Source organism: Arvicola amphibius, chromosome 10 (genome assembly GCF_903992535.2).
Source record: "Arvicola amphibius chromosome 10, mArvAmp1.2, whole genome shotgun sequence".
NCBI lineage: Eukaryota > Metazoa > Chordata > Mammalia > Rodentia > Cricetidae > Arvicola > Arvicola amphibius.
The window spans coordinates 60,325,544-60,347,631 of NC_052056.1; the positions used below are offsets into that span (position 1 = coordinate 60,325,544).

The following is a 22,088-nucleotide window of genomic DNA, read 5'->3' on the forward strand; positions in this document are numbered from 1 at the left end:
CCTAGCTGAACTGACCAGCTCCAGGTTCAGTGAGGAAACCCTGTCTCAGAGAACAGGATGGAGAACGACAGGCGAAGACACACAATGTAGTCCTCTGGCCTACACACACACACACACACACACACACACACACGGAGCTAGAACATGTTTACAAATATTAATCATATTTTTTCTGCATGATGAAAGAACATCTTTTTTTTTTTTACAATTTGTTTTTGTTTTACAGTGACCATTTTTATCTTTTGCTTATTTGTTTCGACAGGGTCTCCTGCCCAGGCTGCCCTTGAACTTTATGGAGCACAGAAGAACCTTCTCAAACTACTTATCTTCCTACCTACAGTCTTCATGCTGGGATGAGAGGCTTGTGAGGCTTGTGCCACTACACCACGGTATATAGTGCTGATGCTCCAACATGGGGTCCCATGCATACGAGGCAGACTCTGCCTACTAAACTGTGTCTAAGCTCAAGACAGTTTTCCAATATGGGGAAAGCAGGGTTCAAAATGACCTGGTGGGCCCATCCTATTTTTCTTCTATTCATTCCCCTTCTCCTGGAAGGAACTATTAAAAGGCTGTTGGCGGGATTAATAAATGCCTGTATGCAAAGAGAATGCGTCTACGCTAAGAAGACAAAGTCTCCTGCTTGGGACACAGAGATAATCAAAAGCAGCCGCAAGAAAGGGCTGGAAGAAGAGGTGGCTTGGACAGCCAGGCTGCCGGTGTGGATGCTGCACCTCAAGGGAAGCTCTACCCGTGAATCAGCTGACCACACAAAGGCTGCACTACCCTCCCACCCAGCAGGAAAACAGGACTGGACAACCTACAGCACAAGAACCCACATAACGACCAGGGGTGGGCGGAGAACCACAACCAACAAATAAAAACCTGAATAGATACGGAGCAGCCCCTATGGAAGAAACACGTAAATCATGACTGAGAGAATTTTGGAGAAAACACTAATTAGTAGAGTAGCTCCAGACACATCCAAGAGGAATATGCTTCCAGAAAAACAAAATGCTGAGAAAAAAAAAATCTCAACAAGAAAGAACAATTAGAAGTAAATAAAGTTAAAAATGCCATAGCTCTGGGCTGTGAGATGGTTCTGTGGATTTGGGCTTTCGCTGCCAAGCTCAAAGACCTGAGTCTGACCCTGAGACCCACGTGGGGGAATATACAATTAATATTAATTAATTAACAAATTAGGTAATTAAATGTAATAAATTTTAAATGCCATAGATCTGAAAAATAAAATTAAGTGTATGCCCAAGCATGTAGGATAGAAATAGCAAAAGGTTGGACAGTTCAGGAAATCAGAGAGAAATCTTGAGGTCACAATAGCCAGAGAACAGAGAGATAACAGAAACAGAGAAGATAAAAGAGAATTCCAGGTTTAGAGACAGACGTTTTCCCAAACTAAAGATGTAAGTCTTCATTCCCACTACTTCCCAGCACAAAGAATGGGGGAAATCCACACCTAAATACACCGTCGTGTCATTTCCAGAGAAACCCAAGTGCCGACGGAAAACAAAACAAAACAAAACATCCGTAGTCATCAGAGAAATGCAAATCAAAACTCTGAGATTCCATCTTACACCTGTAAGAATGGCCGAGGTCAAAAACATTGATGACAACTTATGCTGGAGAGGTTGTGGGGAAAGGGGAATACTTCTGCATTGCTGGTGGGAATGCAAGCTGGTACAGCCCCTTTGGATGTCAGTGTGGCGATTTCTCAGAAAATTAGGAAACAACCTTCCTCAAGACCTAGTAGTACCACTTTTGGGTATATATCCAAAGGATGCTCAATCGTGCCACAAGGACATGTGCTCAACTATGTTCATAGCAGCTTTGTTTTCCATAGCCAGAACCTGGAAACAGTCTAAATGTCCCTCGACCGAAGAATGGATAAGGAAAATGTGGCACATTTACACAATGGAGTACTACACAGCAGAAAAAAATGGCATCTTGAATTTTGCAGGAAAATGTATGGAGCTAGAAAACATTATTTTGAGTGAGGTAATCCAGACACAGAAAGACAATGATCACATGTACTCACTCATAGGTGGTTTTTAAACATAAAGCAAAGAAAGCCAGCCTACAAACCACAATCCCAGAGAACTTAGACAACAATGCGGACACTAAGAGAGACTTACATAGATATAATTTACATGGGAAGTAGAAAGTAGAAAAAGACCAGATCTCCTGAGTAAATTGGGAGCATGGGGACCTTGGGAGAGGGTTGAAGAGGGGAGGGGAGAGGCAGGGAGGGGAGCAGAGAAAAATGCAGAGCTCAGTAAACATCAATAAAAAAAAACATTAACATGAAAACTAAAAGCCAACCCACACCAGGCTTCTCAACAACACTGAATTCTAAAAACACTCATTTTGAAATTTGTCAGGAAGATTGTTTTTAGACTAGTGTTTTGGCCAGGTTATCAATTAAGGGGAAGTAAAGTTAAAGTAAAGGGCAAGAGCTCGGAAACTTTAACTTCCCATATCAGTCCTGAGAAAGAAAGCTGCTAAAGTTTGTGCTCCAGCAAAACGAGAACGTCAGCCACAAGGGAAAGAAGGCAGCGGAAGTCATTCCAGGATTGGCCGGGCGGTGGTGGTACACACCTTTTATCCCAGCACTTGGGAGGCAGAGGCAGGCAGATCTCTGTGAATTCGAGCCCAGCCTGGTCTACACAGAGAGTTCCAGGACAGGCTCCAAAGCTATACAGAGAAACCCTGTCCCGAAAAAACAAAAATAAATAAAATGAAAATAAGCTCAGGATTGACATGAAGCCCAAAACAGCGGGTTGACAACAGAGAGAGGAGCCAAGACTAGATGAAGTAGAATAGAGGTCCTGGGTGGGAAACGGAAGAAGCAATAGGGACGGTACATGGTCACACACACTGGTCAAGGACTGTGTGGACTGCTTGCTCAGCATGAAGAAAAAAAATAGTATTGAAAATCTAGGAAAAGTAACAAAAATTCTAAGGTCTAAATACAAAGAAAACTAAGATGTGACAATCACTGGAGGTAAGAAAGTTGGTTCATTCAGCCTTATTAGGAATATTTCGTACGCAAGGACCATTTTGGAATTGCAGGGGATGCAGAATTCCAGCCGCTAACTTGTCCTTCAGCAAACAACTACCATAGCGTCACAGGCCCCACTCGCTGCTTTTTTTAATCTCTGAGACCAAAGGCAGAGGGAACACTGCGATTACAAAGCAGACGGCTATTCCACACTGTGGCAACGTGAAAGTCAGGCTCCAGCCCTCTGACACTAAAAGAGCCAGGCAGGATGGCTCAGTGGGTGAGGGTCCATGCTGCACAGCCATGACCACCCAGTTTGACTTCTAAAGCCCACGGAAAGGTGGAAGGAGAGAATTGGCTCCACAGAGCTGCTCCCTGCCCTCCAGGCATGCGGAGACATCATGTGTGCCCTACACATTAATGAGTACAATAAAACTTATAGATGAGTTAGAGAGGACCCACTAAAATCACCATTATCACGTAGAACACAAAAACCTAAGTCTCACTCAGAGTCAGTGGCTACAATTACCTCAGCTTCTGAGAAAACTTGGAATGTAATTCAAGTGTATGCATTTTGGGTTAGCCATCAAAGCAGGCAAGGGAGAGGCTCAGAAAATACTAATATAGCAGCTAAAATAAATCTTAACTAAATCTATTTTGTCATCAGGAAATTGTATGTCTAAATGTTTACTAGAGAAGAACAAACAGCGGGCTGGAGAGATAACTCAGAGGTTAAGAGCACTGACTGCTCTACCAGAGGACCTGGGTTCAATTCCCAGAACCCACATTGGTGGCTCACACCCATCAGTAACTTCAGGCCCAGATGCCCTCTTCTGGCCTCAATGGGTATGGCATGTATACAGTGTGCAGATATACAGTGTGCAGATACACATGCAGGTAAAACACTCGTACACAAAAGAAAGGACAAGACATTTCCCTCAATGTGGAGTAGTCTGTTTCCACAATTCCAGTGACTGTTCATTGGTGACCAGAACACAGAAAAATGTTTGGCGGGTGACAGAGTGAGGGGGTGACACTGTGTTTATTCACTGAAAGTTTAATTATTTATGAGATCTGATCCACTCATCAATTTACTATAGATTTCCTAATACTGCCCAAAACCTCAAACATAAAAGGCTCAGACAGAGTCCCTTGAAATAAAGACAGTAGTTAAAGTATTCAAATATTTTACACACACAATATTATATATATACACAAAATAAGAAATTAAAAAACAACCCGGAGACCCTCAGCTACCTGACCAAAGGAAGGAATAAAAAGATGTAAACTCAACTTGATAAAATAACAGGGATTTAAGTATTTGAAGTCATCAAGGTAACCAACAAATAATTTAGAAACTTTATCAAAATTGGGGAAGTGGGTAGGGGGTGGTATAGGCATCATAAATTCATATTTCCCAGCATGAAGTTAGTGTCTAATGTCTGCTCTGATTAATCGTGTCACGGTGCAAGGATGCGTTTTGTGATGCACAGCTCCAAATCTACCCAGTGTGAACACACAGTGGTGGGCTCTGGGTGTTTGGAGGAATAAGAGGAGGCCTGGGAGATCATTGCTTTATCAGCACACACAGAGACACGAATGTGCACAGATATGGCTCAGTCATATGCAGGCCCTAGTGCCAAGTCCTGTTGCTGAGGCTCAGCTAGAGAGCTGAGGTCCTCCTGCTTGCTGCCAGATCAATCTGACGTCAGGGGTTTATGTCCCGGGCTCCAGCTCCACCCTAATACCATCTCCTTCATGGTCTTCCTAAATCCAGACCCTTTGGCAAGGTCCTCACCCATCACCAGTTGGCTGGCCGCCGTGCCTCACTGGTCCCCTGCAAGGACTCCCATTCGGCCCCCAAGTTCCCACCATGGCCGGTTGTTCACTCAGCTTTGGGAGATTGTGGGAGACTGTATGCCGTCCGAGCCCTGCCCACTTTGTACTCCCGTGGTTTGCCGCAGGAGCGTCACACCGTCCTTCAGATCACCAAAGGAAGTTAACGCCTGGGGGCCCACAAGAACCCCCAAAGTGACTGACTGATTCATGCTCACTCTCTCTTAGCTCCAGACAGGGTCTGTATCACTAGCAAATGCCCCTTGGTCCTTGGGGAAAGAGCTGGGCTCCTGCTCAGCGGGAAGAGAAAAGATGATGCTCACAGACCAGACAAAATGAGACAGACCCAGAAGATGGTGTCCCAGAAGGGAAGCACGGGTGTGTCTGCCGGGGCCAAGTGTGTAATAATAGAAGAGCTCCCTCTTTTCCTGCCCACAGTCCATCAGGATGAAGTGGCATCTCCCCCATCCTTTCCTGGTCCTCTCTGGTCCTTAAACCTGGGGTCTTGTCCCAGACAGTATGCAAGGGATTGGGGGAATAGCTTAGGGGGTGGGTGGGTAGTAGGGTCAGCACTAATATCCTGGGTCAGGGAGGGGACTAACTGGGATGTAAGCAGGGCAACTTATGCTTAGGGAACTGACTGGGGAACCAGGGCTTAGTCCTGCAAACAGACAGACAGACGGACAACTTCCCAGGGTACATGTGTGTAAACAGGAAGGCAGGCTGAAGAGTCAAGGGCGTCACAGAAATAGACCTTGACAAAGAAGGCAGCTATGGACATTCTGGTAAAAAGCTGCTGGTTTCCCACCAAGTCCTTCATGCTGGGTGTGGTCAGCCACAGCCCTGAGTGCTGACTGTGGCCAAAGAGCCTCTTATCCTTTCCAGTAAGGGTTTGGGATGTGAGGACAAGGTTTTAGTGACTTCATACAACTGGTATTTTTCTCGGCGAGCTCCCGTCTCCCGCTTGAACTACAGTCCTGGGTTCCTGGAGCGGCTGCTTCTGTAAGGGTGTGTTTGGGAAAACCCTGTAGGGAGGGATGTTTGGGGATGGAGGGTTTGGTGGTGCCACTTGGAAAAGGAAACTGCTTTGAAAAACACAACAACCGAAGACTCTAGGCCGGCCCCTACCCTCAGCCTTGCAACCACAGGGTGCAACGGAGCCCAGCTCGGTGAGAACAGCGGGTCAGGCTTCATACATGAAGTGGGGCTACCACACCTGATGTCCCGCTGCTCCCCTGAAGACATCTCCCACCTTACCGAAGTGATACGGCTCTGGAGGTGGGGATGCAGCAAAATGCTTATTCTTCAAAACTCCCCTCTCCACAGCCAGGAAGAGGATGGTGCGGGAGGGAGTCCCAGCCATGACTCACTCACAGCTAATCCCTGGCAAATCTGTCACCATGGAAACTGCCAATCATCCATGCTTTTCATAGCTTAACGGAACATCTGCCAGGAGAAAACAAGTGATGGGATCGTTCAGCCTCCGTGTTTACCCTGGGGCCCTGGCAAACAGAGCCGGGGAGGGTAGCCTGCCACACACACGCACACGCACGCACACACACACGCACACACACGCATGCACGCACACACGGGCGCGCGCACACGTGCACACACACATGCACACACATGCACACGCAACACACACGCACACACATGCACACGCACACACACCGGCACACACACGCGCACACGTACACACACGCGCGCGTGCATGCACACACACGCGCACACACACACACACACACACACACGGTTCTGCTCCCTAATTACCTGTATGACCTTCATCAGTCCTTCCCAATCTTTTATGCACCCTACCTTCCCCAATAGGGCAAACAAACTCAGAGCAGAGGTTCTCATCCCAGTCGGCTGCCAAGGAATGGGAGGCTCAGAAAAGCCAGGCCACTAAAATGGCACAAAAAGTCTGTGTGGTGGGAACTCTACTCAGTGTGATGATTTTACATGTGAACTGCTATAAAATACTTTCAGAAAGCATAAAAAAATAAATCTGTGTATGTGAATGCATGTATGTGTTGGGGAGAGAATACTTGTTCACGTGTGGGGGTGTGGCCAAGTGTGGACCATGGTACATGTGACAGGCAGACAGAGGACATCCTTTGAGTGCCAGACCTCGCCTTTCCACCTTGTTTGAGACAAAGTCCCTGCATAAACAGTTTTGCTGGCTTGTACCGTCTAGAGATCCTGTCTCCACTGCCCATCTCCCTCTCCCCAGAAGGCACGCTGGGATTGGAGATGCCTGTACTCCCGTGTCTGGTTTTTACATGGGTTTCAGGGATCAGAGCCCAGGTTATCGGGCTTGCTTGGCAAGTACTTTACCCAGTGAGCCACTCCTCAGCCTCAGAAAATACATCTCAACCAATATTCTTAGCTGTCTCCAAAGAAATGCAAATGCTCCTGGGAGCAGAATCTGCAATGTTGTCATCAAGAGGGAAAAGTAACTTAAAAGACAGTAAGTCGAAGGGACTGGGATGTAGCTCAGTGGTAGAGCACACATCCAGCATGGGTTCTGTTCCTAGTGCACGTGCGCTTACACACACACACACACACACACACACACACACGCACAGGAAAAGGAAAGAAGAGGTAGGAAGTTAAGTGGCTGCTTTGGTGACTGGTCTCAGTTAATTCCGCTCAGCTCTGCCTGCTCAGAGGCATTCTCCAGCTGCAGGCCACTGCTGCTTCTCATTTGGAGGGAGGTCACCACCCACCCCACTCAGACCAGGCACCGCTCACCTATTCACTCTGAAGCCAACTCCTGGGGCCCCAATGACACTCTGTGATAACAGCAGCATGAGCAGCCACAGGGAGACGTGCCTCCTGCGCAGGCCTCTACCCTGCTACCCTGGCCTCTCTGGTTCAGAGTCTTCACCTGGCGGGAACTCCCTGCCAGACCCAGGAAAGTCGTGGAACCTCTTGACTGTGTGCTCGTTAGTGGCCTGGTGGGACAGGCAGGAGCGACTAGCATGCAGTTTTAAATGTTAATCTTTTTTTCTTTTCATTTCTTCTCTTTTCCATTGTTCTTTTTCTGTCCATTCAAGAGGAAGCTGGCCTAGATTTGATGGGTGGCTTTGGGGGAGACTGTGGAATTCGCCCGACTTATTCGGGTGTGTTCCTCCACTGCCTGTGTCCTTGTGCTGTTTGACTGATTCAAAGCCAGGGAAAGAATCGGGCAGATGGCTGGTGACAACGCAGGGGAACAGAGCAGGAACAACATAATTCGTGGGGACCCTTGTCCAAAATCGATGAAGGATTTTAGCAAAAGCAAAGTCTTACACTGAGGAAAGGCCCTTCTCTGCGGGGGAGCTGGAGAGAATGCACAAGTCACACCTAAGGCAGAAAGACGAGCCAGGGCAGGAGTCCTCCCCGCACTGCACTTACAAAGGCGATTGCCCCTAGGGTTAGGAGTAGAGAAAGAGAGGCCCTCAAGTTCTGAAACAAGGACCTGGGACCCATTCCCCTGCAGTGCTGGTAGGGCCCGGAGAACCGAGTGTCTGGGAAATGCGGCGGCCCTAAATTCAGAGTCCTCAAATCTGTCAGGTTTCTCAGCTCCCAAAGCAGCTTGAAGGCAGCAGACACGCAAAGGTCCTGCAGAGAGGACGTGGAGCGGCTGGCCCTGTGCAGTACACAGATGCACAACAGCAAGCCCACCCAAAGTGCCTTGGCACTGGGTAAGAGCCCAAAAGGTGGAACTGATGGAACCGTGGCAGCGCCAGGTAGTGGCATCCTGAACGACCGACACTGGCTTTGAGTTATCAGGGTAGGGAGAATCTTAAGTCATTCTGCTGGGTGGATCTTAGAGTCAGAGATCAACTCTTTCTGTTTATAAAAAATGAAAGCGCTACATTGTTCCGACCAATCTGGATCTGCAGGCCAGATGTCTACCTACTCAGTGAGATTTCAGGTTCATTTCTGAGGCTGGGAATAGGTACGGGTGAGCAAGGGTCTTACACACGAAAATAAGGGGGGAAGAAGAGATGGGATTGGGAGCAGCTTGGGAAAGTCAAACAGCCGACAGGCAGACAGAGAAGAGAAGCAAGCGGGCAGGTGAGAGCAGACGGAAGGGAAGGCACCAGTGGCATGTGCTGGGCATGCAAGAGGAAGAGGAAGCAGTGGCTGCTGGGAGGTCAAGTAAAGCAGGAAATCAGATATGCTCACTGCTTAGTAACACGGAAATCACTGATGACCTGGGGAGACGCTCAGGAGTTCCCAAGGGAGAGTGTGACCGTTGAGCAGGAGAGGGTAGGGAAATCAGATGGAAGTCACCTTACCTTGGGCCTTCACCAGAGAAGCAGGGGGTTGGGCAAGAGGATTAAAGCTATGTTTCTTTCATTTCAGCATAACTCACACTCAGGAAGCTGCATGTGTAGTACAAATTCTGCTTGGTCTTAATAGTAAAACTTGGGGTCAGATATAGGGGTTAATGGTGGAGGATTCAAAATATCACCACATGTATCTTTCCAATGAAACAGCCAGATACACCCGGGATATATTCCTCATCCTGAAGTGTCCCGTCCCCCAGCAATGGCTCCCTCTAACCCCCTCACCTCCATCCCTCTCACCTCCATCCCCCTCACCTCCATCCCAAGGCATCCTCCTGCAGTCTGCAAACTAAAGCTTGCTTCTTCTAGACTGTTAGATAAATGGGGTTTATGTAGTTTTACCTTTTTTAGCTTTTGTGTCCTTTTTTGTCTGGCATGCTCAGCATAATTATTTTGAGGCTCTCATATGTATTTGCTGCATCTGTCAATAATTTCTTCCTTTATCCTGGTTTTCCTGCTGTGTGGCTGACCCACTGTAGTGAGGGTCCCTCAGATTTTTCTTCTTTTTTCTTTTTCTTTCCCCCCCCCTGTAATGATCTATTCTGTCTCTTTAAGAGACAAGCCACTCTCTCTCTCTCTCTCTCTCTCTCTCTCTCTCTCTCTCTCTCTCTCTCTCTCTCACACACACACACACACACACACACACACACACCCCTGCCTTCTGAGGCAGGCAGATCTTCCTTCGTGCTTGCAGTCTGAGTCCCTTCCTTTTCCATCTCCCTCTCGAAGAGACAGCTTCTGTCTCTCCCTTCTCTCTCTTTCTCCCTCTCTCTCTCTCTCTCCTCCTCTCTCCCTCCTTCTCTCTCTCCCTCTCTCTCCTCCTCTTTCCTTCCTTCTCTCTTTCTCTCTCTCTTTCTCTCTCTCTCTCTCTCTCTCTCTCTCTCTCTCTCTCTCTCTCTCTCTCTGTTCTTTTCTTTCTCCCCCTTCCCTTCCACAACCCACTAAATAAATATCCAACCTCACTCTGTATGGCATGCCTATCCGTCTGTCTCTCACCTGCTGCCGCTATGTGACTCACCACCTGGGACCAGCCACCTTCGGAGACATGCAGTGTGGTCTCATGGCATGCCCATCTGTCTGTCTCTCCTTGTGGCCTGCTACAGCCACTCAGGGAACTGTGCCAGTCCCTGCCTGGGACTGACTGCTCTCGGGACCTGCTGCCTGTCACCACTTGGGGACCTGCAGCATGTCTGCCACTGCAGCTACTTGGGGATCCGCAGCAGTTTTGATTAATCCATTTCATTGGTGCCGTGACTCAGAAGGGGTCGGGATCCAGAACCAGGGTTTTTTTTTTTTTTTTTTTTTTACAACTCTAGGGACCTATTGCTGCCTGCCTGCCTGCCACTGCTCAGGGACCGGCAGCATTTCTGCCACTGCAGCTACTCTGGGACCTGCAGCATTTTTAATTAATCCATTTCACGCCCCCCCCCCCAGCCGTGAAAGGCCTTTCAGAGTGGCCTCTGGCCTCTTGGGCTTCCAAGTTGCCCCAACCAGAGCCAGTCAGGCTTTAGCACCCCACCTATAGGCAGAGGACGGTGTCCTACGAGCCCTGTGGTGTTTGCCATCAATTCACGCCCTGCCTATAGAGGGGCGACATCCTCCTATAGGCCTCGTGGGTTTTCACGGTTTCAGCTATGGGTAGTAAGCCATCCATGTCCCCTGGGATGGATGCCTTTTAGAGGCCCTAAAAACCCGGGCATTAATGCCCTACTTATAGATTCCAGCACTTGTTCATCTTTGTTCAAAGAATGGACTTCTTACAATTTAGATAACAATTTAAAGTGGCCAACTAACGGCACCTTTGATCCCGACATTCTATGAGAGCTTTCTAACTACTGTCAGTGCACAGGTAAATGGAAGGAATTTCCTTATATCCAAGCCTTTTACTATCTAAGCTCTAAGCCTAAGCCCTCTGGACTTGCAAGTTGTTTACCTGCTCACATGTTCCTGGCTATGCCATCTGAGCTGGAAGAACCCTCCACTTCTGCTCTGGACCCAGCTAATGAACCCCCTCCTTTTCGACCTCAGCAGGCAGCTACCCCTGTTCCTTTAGCTTCTACCCCCATTCTTCAGCTCCTACCCTCACTCTGCCAATGTCCCACAGGCTCCACTTTTCCTCAAACTGTCCCTGCCACCACTACTGCTGCCAACAAGATTGGTTGGATCCACAAGGCAGTTGTTTTCAATTCCAGCCTTTTGCTCCCCACCATGGCTGGTGGCATGGCAGCTCAGCGATGGGGTGGAGCACACCTTTAGGTCTCTCTTCCATACAACATGTGATCACTGCCATTTTGACTGAGGTCAGGTGACCTTACCACCATCTTAACTGAGAGCCAGGTCAGGTGACCAAGTTCCGCCATCTTTACTGAGGTATTCCCTGCCTGGTTCCCCCATGTGAACTCTCTTACAAAGGTGAACTTACTGCCAGCTTAACTGAGGTCAGGTGACTTCACTGCCATCTCAACTGAGAGCCAGGTCAGGTGACCAAGTTCCACCATCTTTACTGAGGTATACTCTGCCTGGTCTCCCAGTTTACTTATGTTTTTGTATTAAAACATTTATTTACCTCACTCTGCATAGCATGCCTATCCATGTCTCTGTTTCTCTCCCTGCCCCAGATCAGCTACCTTCAGAGACATGCAGCGTGGTCTCATGGCGTGCCCATCCATCTGTCTCTCCTCGTGGGACTGGCTGTCCCATCGAGGTCGCTCACTCACCACACAGCTCCCTGCCTGGGACTCGCTGCCCCTCGTGGCCCACTGCAGCCACTTGGGGAACTGCACCATCCCTGCCTGGGACTGGCTGCTCTTGGGACCCGCAGCCTGCTGCCTGCCGCCACTTCAGGGACCTGTGGCATGGTCTCGGGACCTGCTGCCCGCTGCAGCCACTCAGGGATCTGCATCATTTTACTTAACCCATAACACTCACAATTTATCTACTCACCTGCTGATGAGCATTCAAGCTCTTTCCATTTGGGGACTCTACAAATTAAGCTGCTCTGAAAATTTTAAGTATTGTGTGTGTGTGTACTGTACGCACTGCCTATGGAGATCAGAAGACGGCATTTGACCCTCACTGGAATTGGGGTCACAGGCAGTTGCGAGCCATGTGGAGGTGTTGCGGGAGCTCCTTCCGCTCCTTCAGCCAATAGCTGCTGAGATACCAGCCCATTAGGGGTGTGGTCTCTCTCTTTAAAAAAAAAGCTGCCACTGCCCTCCACTCGCTCTCTGGCTTCCGGCTCCACTTCTGGCCACTAGGCTCCCTTCCTGATTGCACAGAGGGCCATTGTCTGGGATGGTGATCTGTAAGTTTTTCCCCCTTAAATAAATAACCATTCTATTAATCGTGATTCCAAACTGGTGTGGGGTTGTTTGTGACTTATGCCTTCATGGGAGTGTTCTTGGTCACTCAGCCATCTCTAGCCCACATTAAGCCGCTTTGAGTTTTCACATTCAAGTCTTCACACAAGGGCTTGTTTCCAGATCATTAGAGGGGCCGGGGGCTGAGTATATGGAATTTTTAAGAATGGGTCAAACTTTTCTAAAGTGGTGTGGCCATTTTACATTTCCCTTCGGTAGGACAGGCAAGTGTGGATTGTCCACACCCCTGCCAACACGTGTCTGGAGTCTCTTTCACATTAGACATCCTAGAAGCGTCTCTCTCCCCCCCACCCCCTTGCCTACGTGAGAACAGTGCATGGACATAGGTGGTACGGACAGGCCATGCGCGCATAGGAAGCAGACAACAGCTGCTCCAGATCAGCACCAGAGACACTTTTCTGGTCTTCGCTCTGGAGATGGCCCTCTCCTGTGCATTTCCCATGGGCCTCCTGTCACGCGTTAGCTTCTTGCCTCCTAGGCCAGGGATCCACACATGAGGCAAGAATTCTATAGTCTCCTCCATGGTCATGGGGGAAGGCGGGATGAGGAGGTTCACTCTCTGCCCAGGGGCCTAATTTCTCTGATCCCTGGGTAGATGGGGCATGGGTCGGGGAGGGGACACAACCCAAACTCATTCTATAAATGACAGAGGCAGTTTGTCCTGCTGAAGAATCCATCATATTCTGCTTGAAGAAAAAGGTGTCCCTTCTACTAATTTGGTCAAGATACATAATCTGAATAAAGAGGGAAGACTATTGAAATCAGGTCAAGGCCTTCAGAAATTACAAACAGGCAAACCCACTGTGAAAATAACGGCTTTTAAGGCAGAGCTAACAAACGCCATCGCCAAAGTCAGTTGCTCTTTCCAAGAGAGCGTGCAGGCCGACTGTGATGTTGAGCTTCGGGAATCAAGTATTTACACCCCTCAGGCAAGAGTGAGAAAGAACAGACACCTACCTGTAGCTGCTGGGAAGAACACCCCAAACACAGTGAAGAAAGACTCCCCAGGGCTGTACTCTGGCAGAGTGTTGTTCTTCAGCAGTTCTGGGGAATACCCAATAAAGCCGTGTTCTGAAATGACATAAAGGAAGGCAATGGGGGCAGAGGGCCAAGGACATCGGGTTGTTTACAGCATGGTAAGTCTTTCTCGGTAGTCCAGGCTGGCCTGGAACTTACTGTGTAGTCTGGGCTAGCCCCAAATTTACTATGATTCTCCTGCCTCAGGCTCCTTGCGTTGCTGGAATTATGGGCTTAAGTCACCGTGTGCAGGCATTTAATACTGAACATTCAAAGGCAGGGTGTGCAGGAGAGACAGACAACAGACAGGGACTGGAAACCTGACTTGTGTACCTGTACCTACAGCTATACAGCTATGAAATGGCATAGAGGAGAGTGATTAGCTCGAGGGACAGATTTTTTTTTGGTTTTTCCTTTATAGATTTCAGAATGATGACACCATCTTTCAGTGAGGGTATATTTATGTGATTGCTTGATATAAATCCCTGCTTCAAAACCTCCTGTTGGAGCCCTGGGAGCTAAAGAATCAAGTCCAGACTCCTAAAGTTGAACGTCAAAGCTTCCCGCAACCTGGAAACAGTCTGCCAAGTCCCCTTCACCCCTTACCTCTCCTGTGCCGGCACTGGGGGCATGTTCCTTGCCCCACTACCCCTCTCTCTGAGCATCAATATTACGCCTGTTTTTTCTTTGTTTGGTTGTTCGGTTGGTTGGTTGGTTTTTTGCTTTTGGTTTTTGTTTGGCATTGATCTCAGGACCTCATGCATGCTAATTGGCCTATCACACATCTCTAGCCCTGGTTTTGTTTTTAATTTTGAGACGGGTCTCTCTAAGCTGCTCAAGCTGGCCCTGATCTCACTCTGCAGCCAGCACTGCAGTGCCCAGGCTACTGGCTAAGCTTTGTTTCCAGCCTCAACCACAGTCCTTGCTTTAAAAATACTTAATTTTATTTATGTGGATGCATCTGTGTGTGCTCATGAGGTCAAAAGAAGGTACAGGGTCCCCTGGCGCTAGAGTTACAGGCAGTTGTGAACCACCTGATGTGGGGGCCAGGAACCGAACTCGGGTCCTCTGTGGCCGCAGTACTTACTCTTAATCACAGCGCCACCTCCAGCTCCTCACCCACATCCCCTCTGGCACACCTCCACTCTACCTGGCACACAGCAGGTAGGTTGTAAGTGGACCCCGTCCTCATCTTCTCTTAGATCTCTCGGGCCATTGGCACATCTCCTCCCCAGGCTTCCGGCCACACTCCTCCAAGAGCTACTTTTTAACAAGAACACCTGACGTCTGAATTCTTCAAAGGATTTTAAATATGTCTGCACATCGACCTTAGCAGAGTTTCTCAAGGGCCTTCAATCCATTTTGTTTCCTTTGTTAAAAGAGGTCACTTTGAACAGCATGCACCACATGAGCAGGCCGTGGAATTCTGAGACACGAGTAAAACATTCTCGGCTCAGGGACACCCAGGATATTCGGCTTTGCCTTTCAGGGAGTCTTGTCCCCTAGAAAGTAGGTAGCTTGTATCTATGAACTGCTGCCCCCAACCCCTGCCATCACACACCACAGTGCCTCAGAGCTTGGGGACAGACCCCACCACGAGCCTTGCCCCGCCCCCATCCACTCAGAGCTTCCCCGCATAAAGGGAGTTCCCTGGTCTCCGATGGCTCCCAAGAGGCCACGTGCCTCCACAGCTTCCAGGAGTCATAACTTCATAGAGAAAATATGCTTCAAGAAAATAATGAAGTAGAAGCTCAGAGAAGCACAGAGAGCGTTGGGGAGTCCAGTCCGGACTTTCAAATCATTGTCAATTGCTTTCTCTTGGCTGAATAGAGACTTGGTTCTGGCATATTAGATCCCAAGTACCACAGCAGGTTTCTGAAGGGCTTGGCCTCCTTGCAGCTGGTCCTCCCCTCATCAACAAAAAGCAATAACAAGCTAAGTTAACTTTAGCTTAGCCGTTGGCTGACCCCACTGACTAGTCTTCCTGAGGAGAAAACCAGGCAGGCTGCTTTGGAGCTCAGCTCAGTCAGGCTGGGATGAGGCATATCTGAGCCAGGGCTGTGCACCCTGAGCAGGCCAGCCCACAGCACATAAACACCTCATTCCATACTGCTCACATCCACAGCCTCCAAGGAGGTCTTCAGACAGGAAGGGTTTGGTCCCCTAGCCTGAGGGCTTTGCCTGGTCACCCTGCAGGCTCAAAGGCCTTTTAGTCTCTTAGTGGTGTCAACAGGGCAGCTTTCTCTACCTCTCCCTCACATCTACAGGCTGAGAGAATGGAGCAGGAGGAGGCCCCGGAGGCTCTCTCCTCCGGGCAATGATATACTCATAAGCCCACATCACAGTGCCACGCTCAGAGGCATACACTGACACACAACTTCGCAGCGCAGACATTGGCATGCTCACAAGCACACATTACATCTGCATACACACATACACCGGCACACAGGCACAGGCTCATACCTATACACAAGGGTATTTCACAAGCACACATTCACGCTGGCCCAATCACAGATGCACAGACACTTACGTGTACATGAGCATGCATGGGCACACTCATTACAACACACCCACAAGCACATGCACTGGTACACACTCACCCTGGCACACTCAAAATCCTCCTACCCTGACCCTTTGCCCTGGGTTAAGTCTAGTTGTTTGCCTTTCTCGAGGGAATAACCTTACCTTTGAAAAGAACTTTGTGAACAAAAATATTGCCAATGTTTTCCTGCAATTATGTTGGGGAAAGAGCTGGGTTTCTAACTTTGGAGGCTTGCGATCATTTAGAGGTTAGTGGAGACATTTAAAGCCAGACCCTGGGGCACAAACATGTAACTCCAGCCACTCAGGAGGCTGAGACACAGGATGAAAAGTTCAAGGCCAGTCAGGGTTACAGAATGTGACTTTGTCTCAAAGAGAGATAGATAGATAGATAGAGAGAGAGAGAGAGAGAGAGATAGAGAGAGAGAGAGATAGAGAGAGAGAGAGAGAGAGAGATAGATAGATGATAGATGATAGATAGATGATAGATAGACAGACAGACAGACAGACAGATAGATAGATACAAACTAGAGTATAGCTAGCTCAGGGTTTTACTCGTGCCTAGCATGCATGAAAACCAGTATCAGAACCAAACACCGCAGTGCTTAGTATTATAGAAAACTGACACGCTGTGGTGGTTTGAAAGAAAATGTCCCCCAAATGGAGTGGCACTATTAGGAGGTGTGGCCGTGTTGGAGGAAGTGTGTCACTGAGGGGGTGGACTCTGGGGTCTTTTCTCAAGCTTCCACTCAGTGTGACAGTCAGTTGACTTCCTGTTGCCTGCAAGATGAAGCACTCTCAGCCCCAGCACCACGTCTGCCTGCATGCTGCCATGCTCCCGGCATGATGATAATGGACCGAACCTCTGAAACTGTGAGCGAGCCACCCAATTAAAGGTTTCCTTTATAGGAGTTACCACGGCCATGGTGCCGCCTCACAGCAATAGTAAACCCTAACTAAGACACATGCCATAATGGTATCTAATACCTAGCATGCTAATTTTAAAAATAAATAAATAAGCCAGGCGGTGGTGGTGCACGCCTTTAATCCCAGCACTTGGGAGGCAGAGGTAGGCAGATCTCTGTGAGTTTGAGACCAGCCTGGTCTACAGAGTGAGTTCCAGGACAGGCTCCAAAGCTACTGAGAAACCCTGTCTCAAAAAACCTTCACATGTTCTAAATACTAAAAATAAATTTATATATATATATACATATATATATATGTATATATATATATATATATATGAAATATCTATGCCAGGCCTAGTGGTTCATGCCTTTAATCCCAGTACTCAGGAGGCAGGAGCAGGTGAATCTTCGAATCTGAGGCCGGCCTGGTCTACAGAGCAAGTTCTAGGACAGCCAGAACTACACAGAGAAATTCTGTTTTATATATATATATATATGGAAAACACCCTAACAATAACTGTGGTTGGCTATATAAATAATTATGGCAATTCTCATTCTCTCTGTCCCTCCCTCCTTCTATCTCTCCCTTCTCTTTGAGCTCTCTCTTTCTCCCTCCTCCCCTCCCTTTCTTCCTTTGTCTATCTTCTTCCTCCACACAGATTTCATTCTGTAGCTTGGGTTGACTTGGAACTCATGATCTGCCTGTCTCAGCCTCCCCAATGCTCAGATTACCGGCACTCACCATTATACCCAACAATCCTTTTCCTTCAAAAATTCCACATAACATTTATTTCCAGTTTAAAAAATGAGGGTAATCTACTTATTATCTTTTAGGAAGATGAATGATGGCCAGGTGAAGGCAAGTGTCTGCAGGGGCATTCCAGACGTACCACCTTCTTTCTTTTTCTTCATGTCCATTTGTCCTGCTTCTCAGAGGATCAGAGTCGTTTGTGAGAAAATCAGAAACAAGCTAGAACAAATAGATTGTAAAAGCAGGGGTCCACCGGGCAATGGTGGCACACGCCTTTAATCCCAGCACTCAGGAGGCAAAGACAGGCGGATCTCTGAGTTTGAGGCCAGCCTGGTCTACAGAGCAAGTTCCAGGACAGGCTTCAAAAGCTACAGAGAAACCCTGTCTTGAAAAAACAAAAAGAATGTCTGAGGCTCACTTTATTTCCTACACCCCCTCCCCATCTTCCAGGCCTTTGTGACTCTTGCCCATCCTGCTTCCCTCCCTTCCTTTCAGGGCTCCAAGTCCGGGGCCAGCTCCTACAGAGGCTTGCCAAACTGCCTCCTTCACACACAGATGCAGGTGGCACAGACTCCTCTTCAGTCCCTGCGGAGCGATGTTGCAGGTCAGAGATACCCAGGAGACAAGGGCCAAGAGAGGTACCGCTGGGAGCAAGCCCAGCGTCGATTTCCCAATCACTGTCTTCTCTTTCCGTGAGCTTTGGGATTCTGTTTTGCAGGACCAGGGTGCTAGGCAAGTGCCCTAGCCTTGAGCTACAGCCCCAACCTAAGTTTGCTTCTTGCAGCCCAAATGTCATTTGCTTGCTGCAAAAGCTGGGTCCTGTCAGCTGCTGCCGTTTCCACCCCTGAAGGGCCTGGGATGCTGACGACCTGCAGCTGCTGCTCGTGAATGCGTCTGGGCTTGACCTGAACATCTGCTTCTGTAGCCACGGAGTAAAAATACTCTGGGCCCCTCTGAGCTGTGTACTTTTTAGGAAGACCAAAAACAGCACAGGGCCGCGGAAGAAAGAACAAATCGTCACAAGTCCAGGCAGGAAGAGGCAGAGGGATGCCCTTGAAGGCCTGACTTCTCCCCAGAATCGGGTCACTCAGGTTCCCATGATGCTGCTAATACACTGTAGTCCTTGGGGGCCCAGTGTTAGCTCCCAGGGGTGCTCACGGAAGCCCTCCTCATCCTTTCCCAATTATCTTCAGCTCTGGTCACAAGTAGCGACAAAGACTCTGGGTCTCCATGTTAGTTGTCCGGGCTCACAGACCTAGCCAGCCTGGCGCAGTGGCTGCTGGGAAACACCCTGTGGCACCTGCCATGTCAGTACTCACCCAACCCCCTACACACACACACACACACACACACACACACACACACACAGCCCATGGTGAAATTAGTAGGGGCAGCTGAGACTTTGGTGTGGGTGGTGTCGGGTTGTGACTGTGGACCAACTTAGAAAATAAGATTTCTAAAACCCGTTGAGGGTGCTGGCGCGGTGAACTGTGGACCATGGGCAGAGTTTCCCGCAGCACCCGGCTTTTTTTAGGGCTCAGATCCCCCACCCTGCAATCAGCAACCGGTGACCAGTGACCAGAGACCAACCAGACATCCCTTTCCTGGGAACGGACAATGGGAGCGGCTGCTCCAACCAGGAATAGAAAGAGTGGAGGAAGGGCTTGCAGAGAGGAAGGGAGGGAGGCGGGCGCCCCCCAGACTGAGGGGAGGGTGGGGCCTGAGAGATCACAGGAAAAGGAAAGGAGAGGCCACGGTTCTGGGAAAGCACAGGGACCAAAACAGCCCCAAAGGGAGGGGCAGGAGGGACCCAGGCAGAGTAAGGAAAGGCCACCGGGGCTCAGCAGGCTGGGATCCTCAAAGAAGAAGGAAGTACAGTACAGCCGCCAGAGGAAGTACCGCTCAAGCCTCCTGTTGCATGTCTCCCCCGCCCCCTCTCCTGAGCTCACCCACACACACACACACACACACACACACACACACACACACACACACACACCCTCAGCTGTGGAGTCGGACTGAAATCCAGGAGGGCTCAGTGCCTTCACTACCTGCCATACTCTGGGGACAGAGATCTGGGCAGATCTGAAATAGTGTGCCGGAGAAGGGTAAGGAAAGGGAGTGAAAGGCCTCATCTAGCTGCACAGGAACCAGATGCAGAGCCACTGCCCAAGCCCAGAAAGGCGACAATGAGTAAAAGGCACTGAGACGAGGGGACCCTACCGGCCTGGGCCTTGGGGATTAGCTCCCAGAGCAGCAGATGGGAACGGGGCTACAGGTCAGCAGACAGGACAACCACACAGAGGCATGGCCTCGGGAGAAGTCCCAGCTGGGTTCCTCGTGCCCGGGCATGGGGTGCAAGCGTCTTTTCCAGGCTTACCGCTGCCCAAGATCTCCGAGGAGAAAATAAGACCCGTGACAAGAAGATAAATCCGGATACCCTGGTCCCGCCACAGACTCCCTGTGGGGCTGCAATGAGCCCTTCCTTCTCAGGGGCCCTGCATTCCTAACAAGGTCCCAGGTGATGCCAAGTCCTGGCCCGCAGGCCACACTCTGAGGGGTACAGGAGAGAATCTCTTCAAAGATTCCTCCCTCTGAAAGCTGCCTCATTCCCAGGGCTCAGCACACAACACCCAAACATATGCCAGAAGCAAAACTCAGGCTGGCTTCCCTCTGTGGGCTGCCGCCCCCTGTCCCCCACCCTCCCTCTCGCCCTGGTCCACAGCCCCTGCCCTACCACCGGGAACCAGGAACCAGCAGATGACAAAGCAGCTACAGCCAGTCTCTGCCACTGGCCTTGTGTGCTTTCTATTTCCCACTGTTTTGAATTACCAGTGACACTGGAGGCGTTCATAAGTGTAGATAATGAGAGATGAAAGACAGGGGAGGAGGGAAGGGAACTACGGTCTGGTTGACTGAGCCATTTAAAAAAAAAAAATCTGTATTTAGAAAATAATTCCATACAATATATTTTAATCATACTCTTTCCCTTCTTCTAATTCCTCCCCACCAACTTCATGCTTTCTCTCTCTCAATAAAACACAAAAACAAAGTAGGAAAAAAACAAACAAGACCACAAAATCAAAACAGACAAACTAAAGAAAGTAAGTCAATAAGACAAAAAAAAAAAAAATAGCGAAACAAAATAAAAAGTGCACATACACACGCGCACACACCAAAGCTACAGAAACTGTTTTGTGTTGGCCAACACTCCTGGGCATGGGTCTGCCCTGGAATATGTTTGACATATCCAGCCACACACCACTGGGTTTGTCCACTGGGTTTGTCCGTTACCAGAAGATGCCAATTATAATTACAAATAGCTTCTTGGTTAGGGATGGGACCTCACGCTCACGTCCCCTTCTCAGTACAAATTCTGTCTGGTTTGAGCCTGGGCAGGGCTTGTACATAACCATGCCTGAAACTGCTAAAATGCCCTAGAACCTGAGGTCATAGGTCATGACCCCCGGGGAAAACCTGCTGCTATTATTCTGTTAAAGAAACAGCAATAAAATGACATATTGACATATATATAATTATATTAAATATATATGATATAAAAATCTTATGATTATAATAATTATTTATACTTATATAAGCTTATATTATATATTATAATTATATATTCTGTGTGATCTAGTCTATGGTAAGTAAATACATAATGTACTATTATTATTCATAGATATCCAGTGCACTGCACTTCTTGCAGTAGATAGGCACTAACAAAGAGAGCCACAACTGGACAGTGTTCAGAGAGTGGAAGGCTCTGGAACACTCAGTTCTAAATGGGCTATCTTGAGCAAACGCCCCCCCACCCCCAAGGTCTGTGAGAAAAGAACAGGAGAAGTTCGGGAGAGCCAGGGGTGGTGCAGAACTCCAGGAAATCGGCGTTTCCAGACATGACAGACATGTGAGCCTGCAGAGACCGAGCCACCCTAACAACTAAGGACACCAGAGTGCACAGGGAAAGGAGGGACTTTAGAAGACACGAGAGTCAAAAGCTACCACCAAGTCTCGATGGGAGGCGTTCCCCACTGGGCACAATTCAAGGTGTCCAATAAAAGTGTATTGAAACGGAACTAAAGTTAAACAGGGAGGTGCTTGCCTGCAATCTCAAACTGAGGCAGGTGGATGACGAGTTTGAGGCTGCTCTGGGCCTCAGAGCAAGAGATTGTCTCAAAAAATCCCTGCAAAGAATAGAACATAAGGGGGGGGGGGGGGCGTACAGCGCTTGGCCTGCGAGAAGGAGGGGGAAATACGGCAGGCTTAGAAGGGGCCCTCAAGGAATTCTGGGCCATGAAC

General features: G+C 48.8%; 1 protein-coding gene across 1 annotated transcript in view; it reads right to left on the reverse strand.

Moving 5' to 3' along the window:
* Slc12a8 (solute carrier family 12 member 8) overlaps positions 1-22,088 on the reverse strand; it is a 135,934-nt gene that overhangs the window by 61,763 nt on the left and 52,083 nt on the right. Inside the window, exon 5 of the mRNA XM_038345979.1 lies at positions 13,527-13,640. Within this exon, the coding sequence (XP_038201907.1) occupies positions 13,527-13,640 (114 nt within the window). The remainder of the gene's footprint in view (positions 1-13,526; positions 13,641-22,088) is intronic.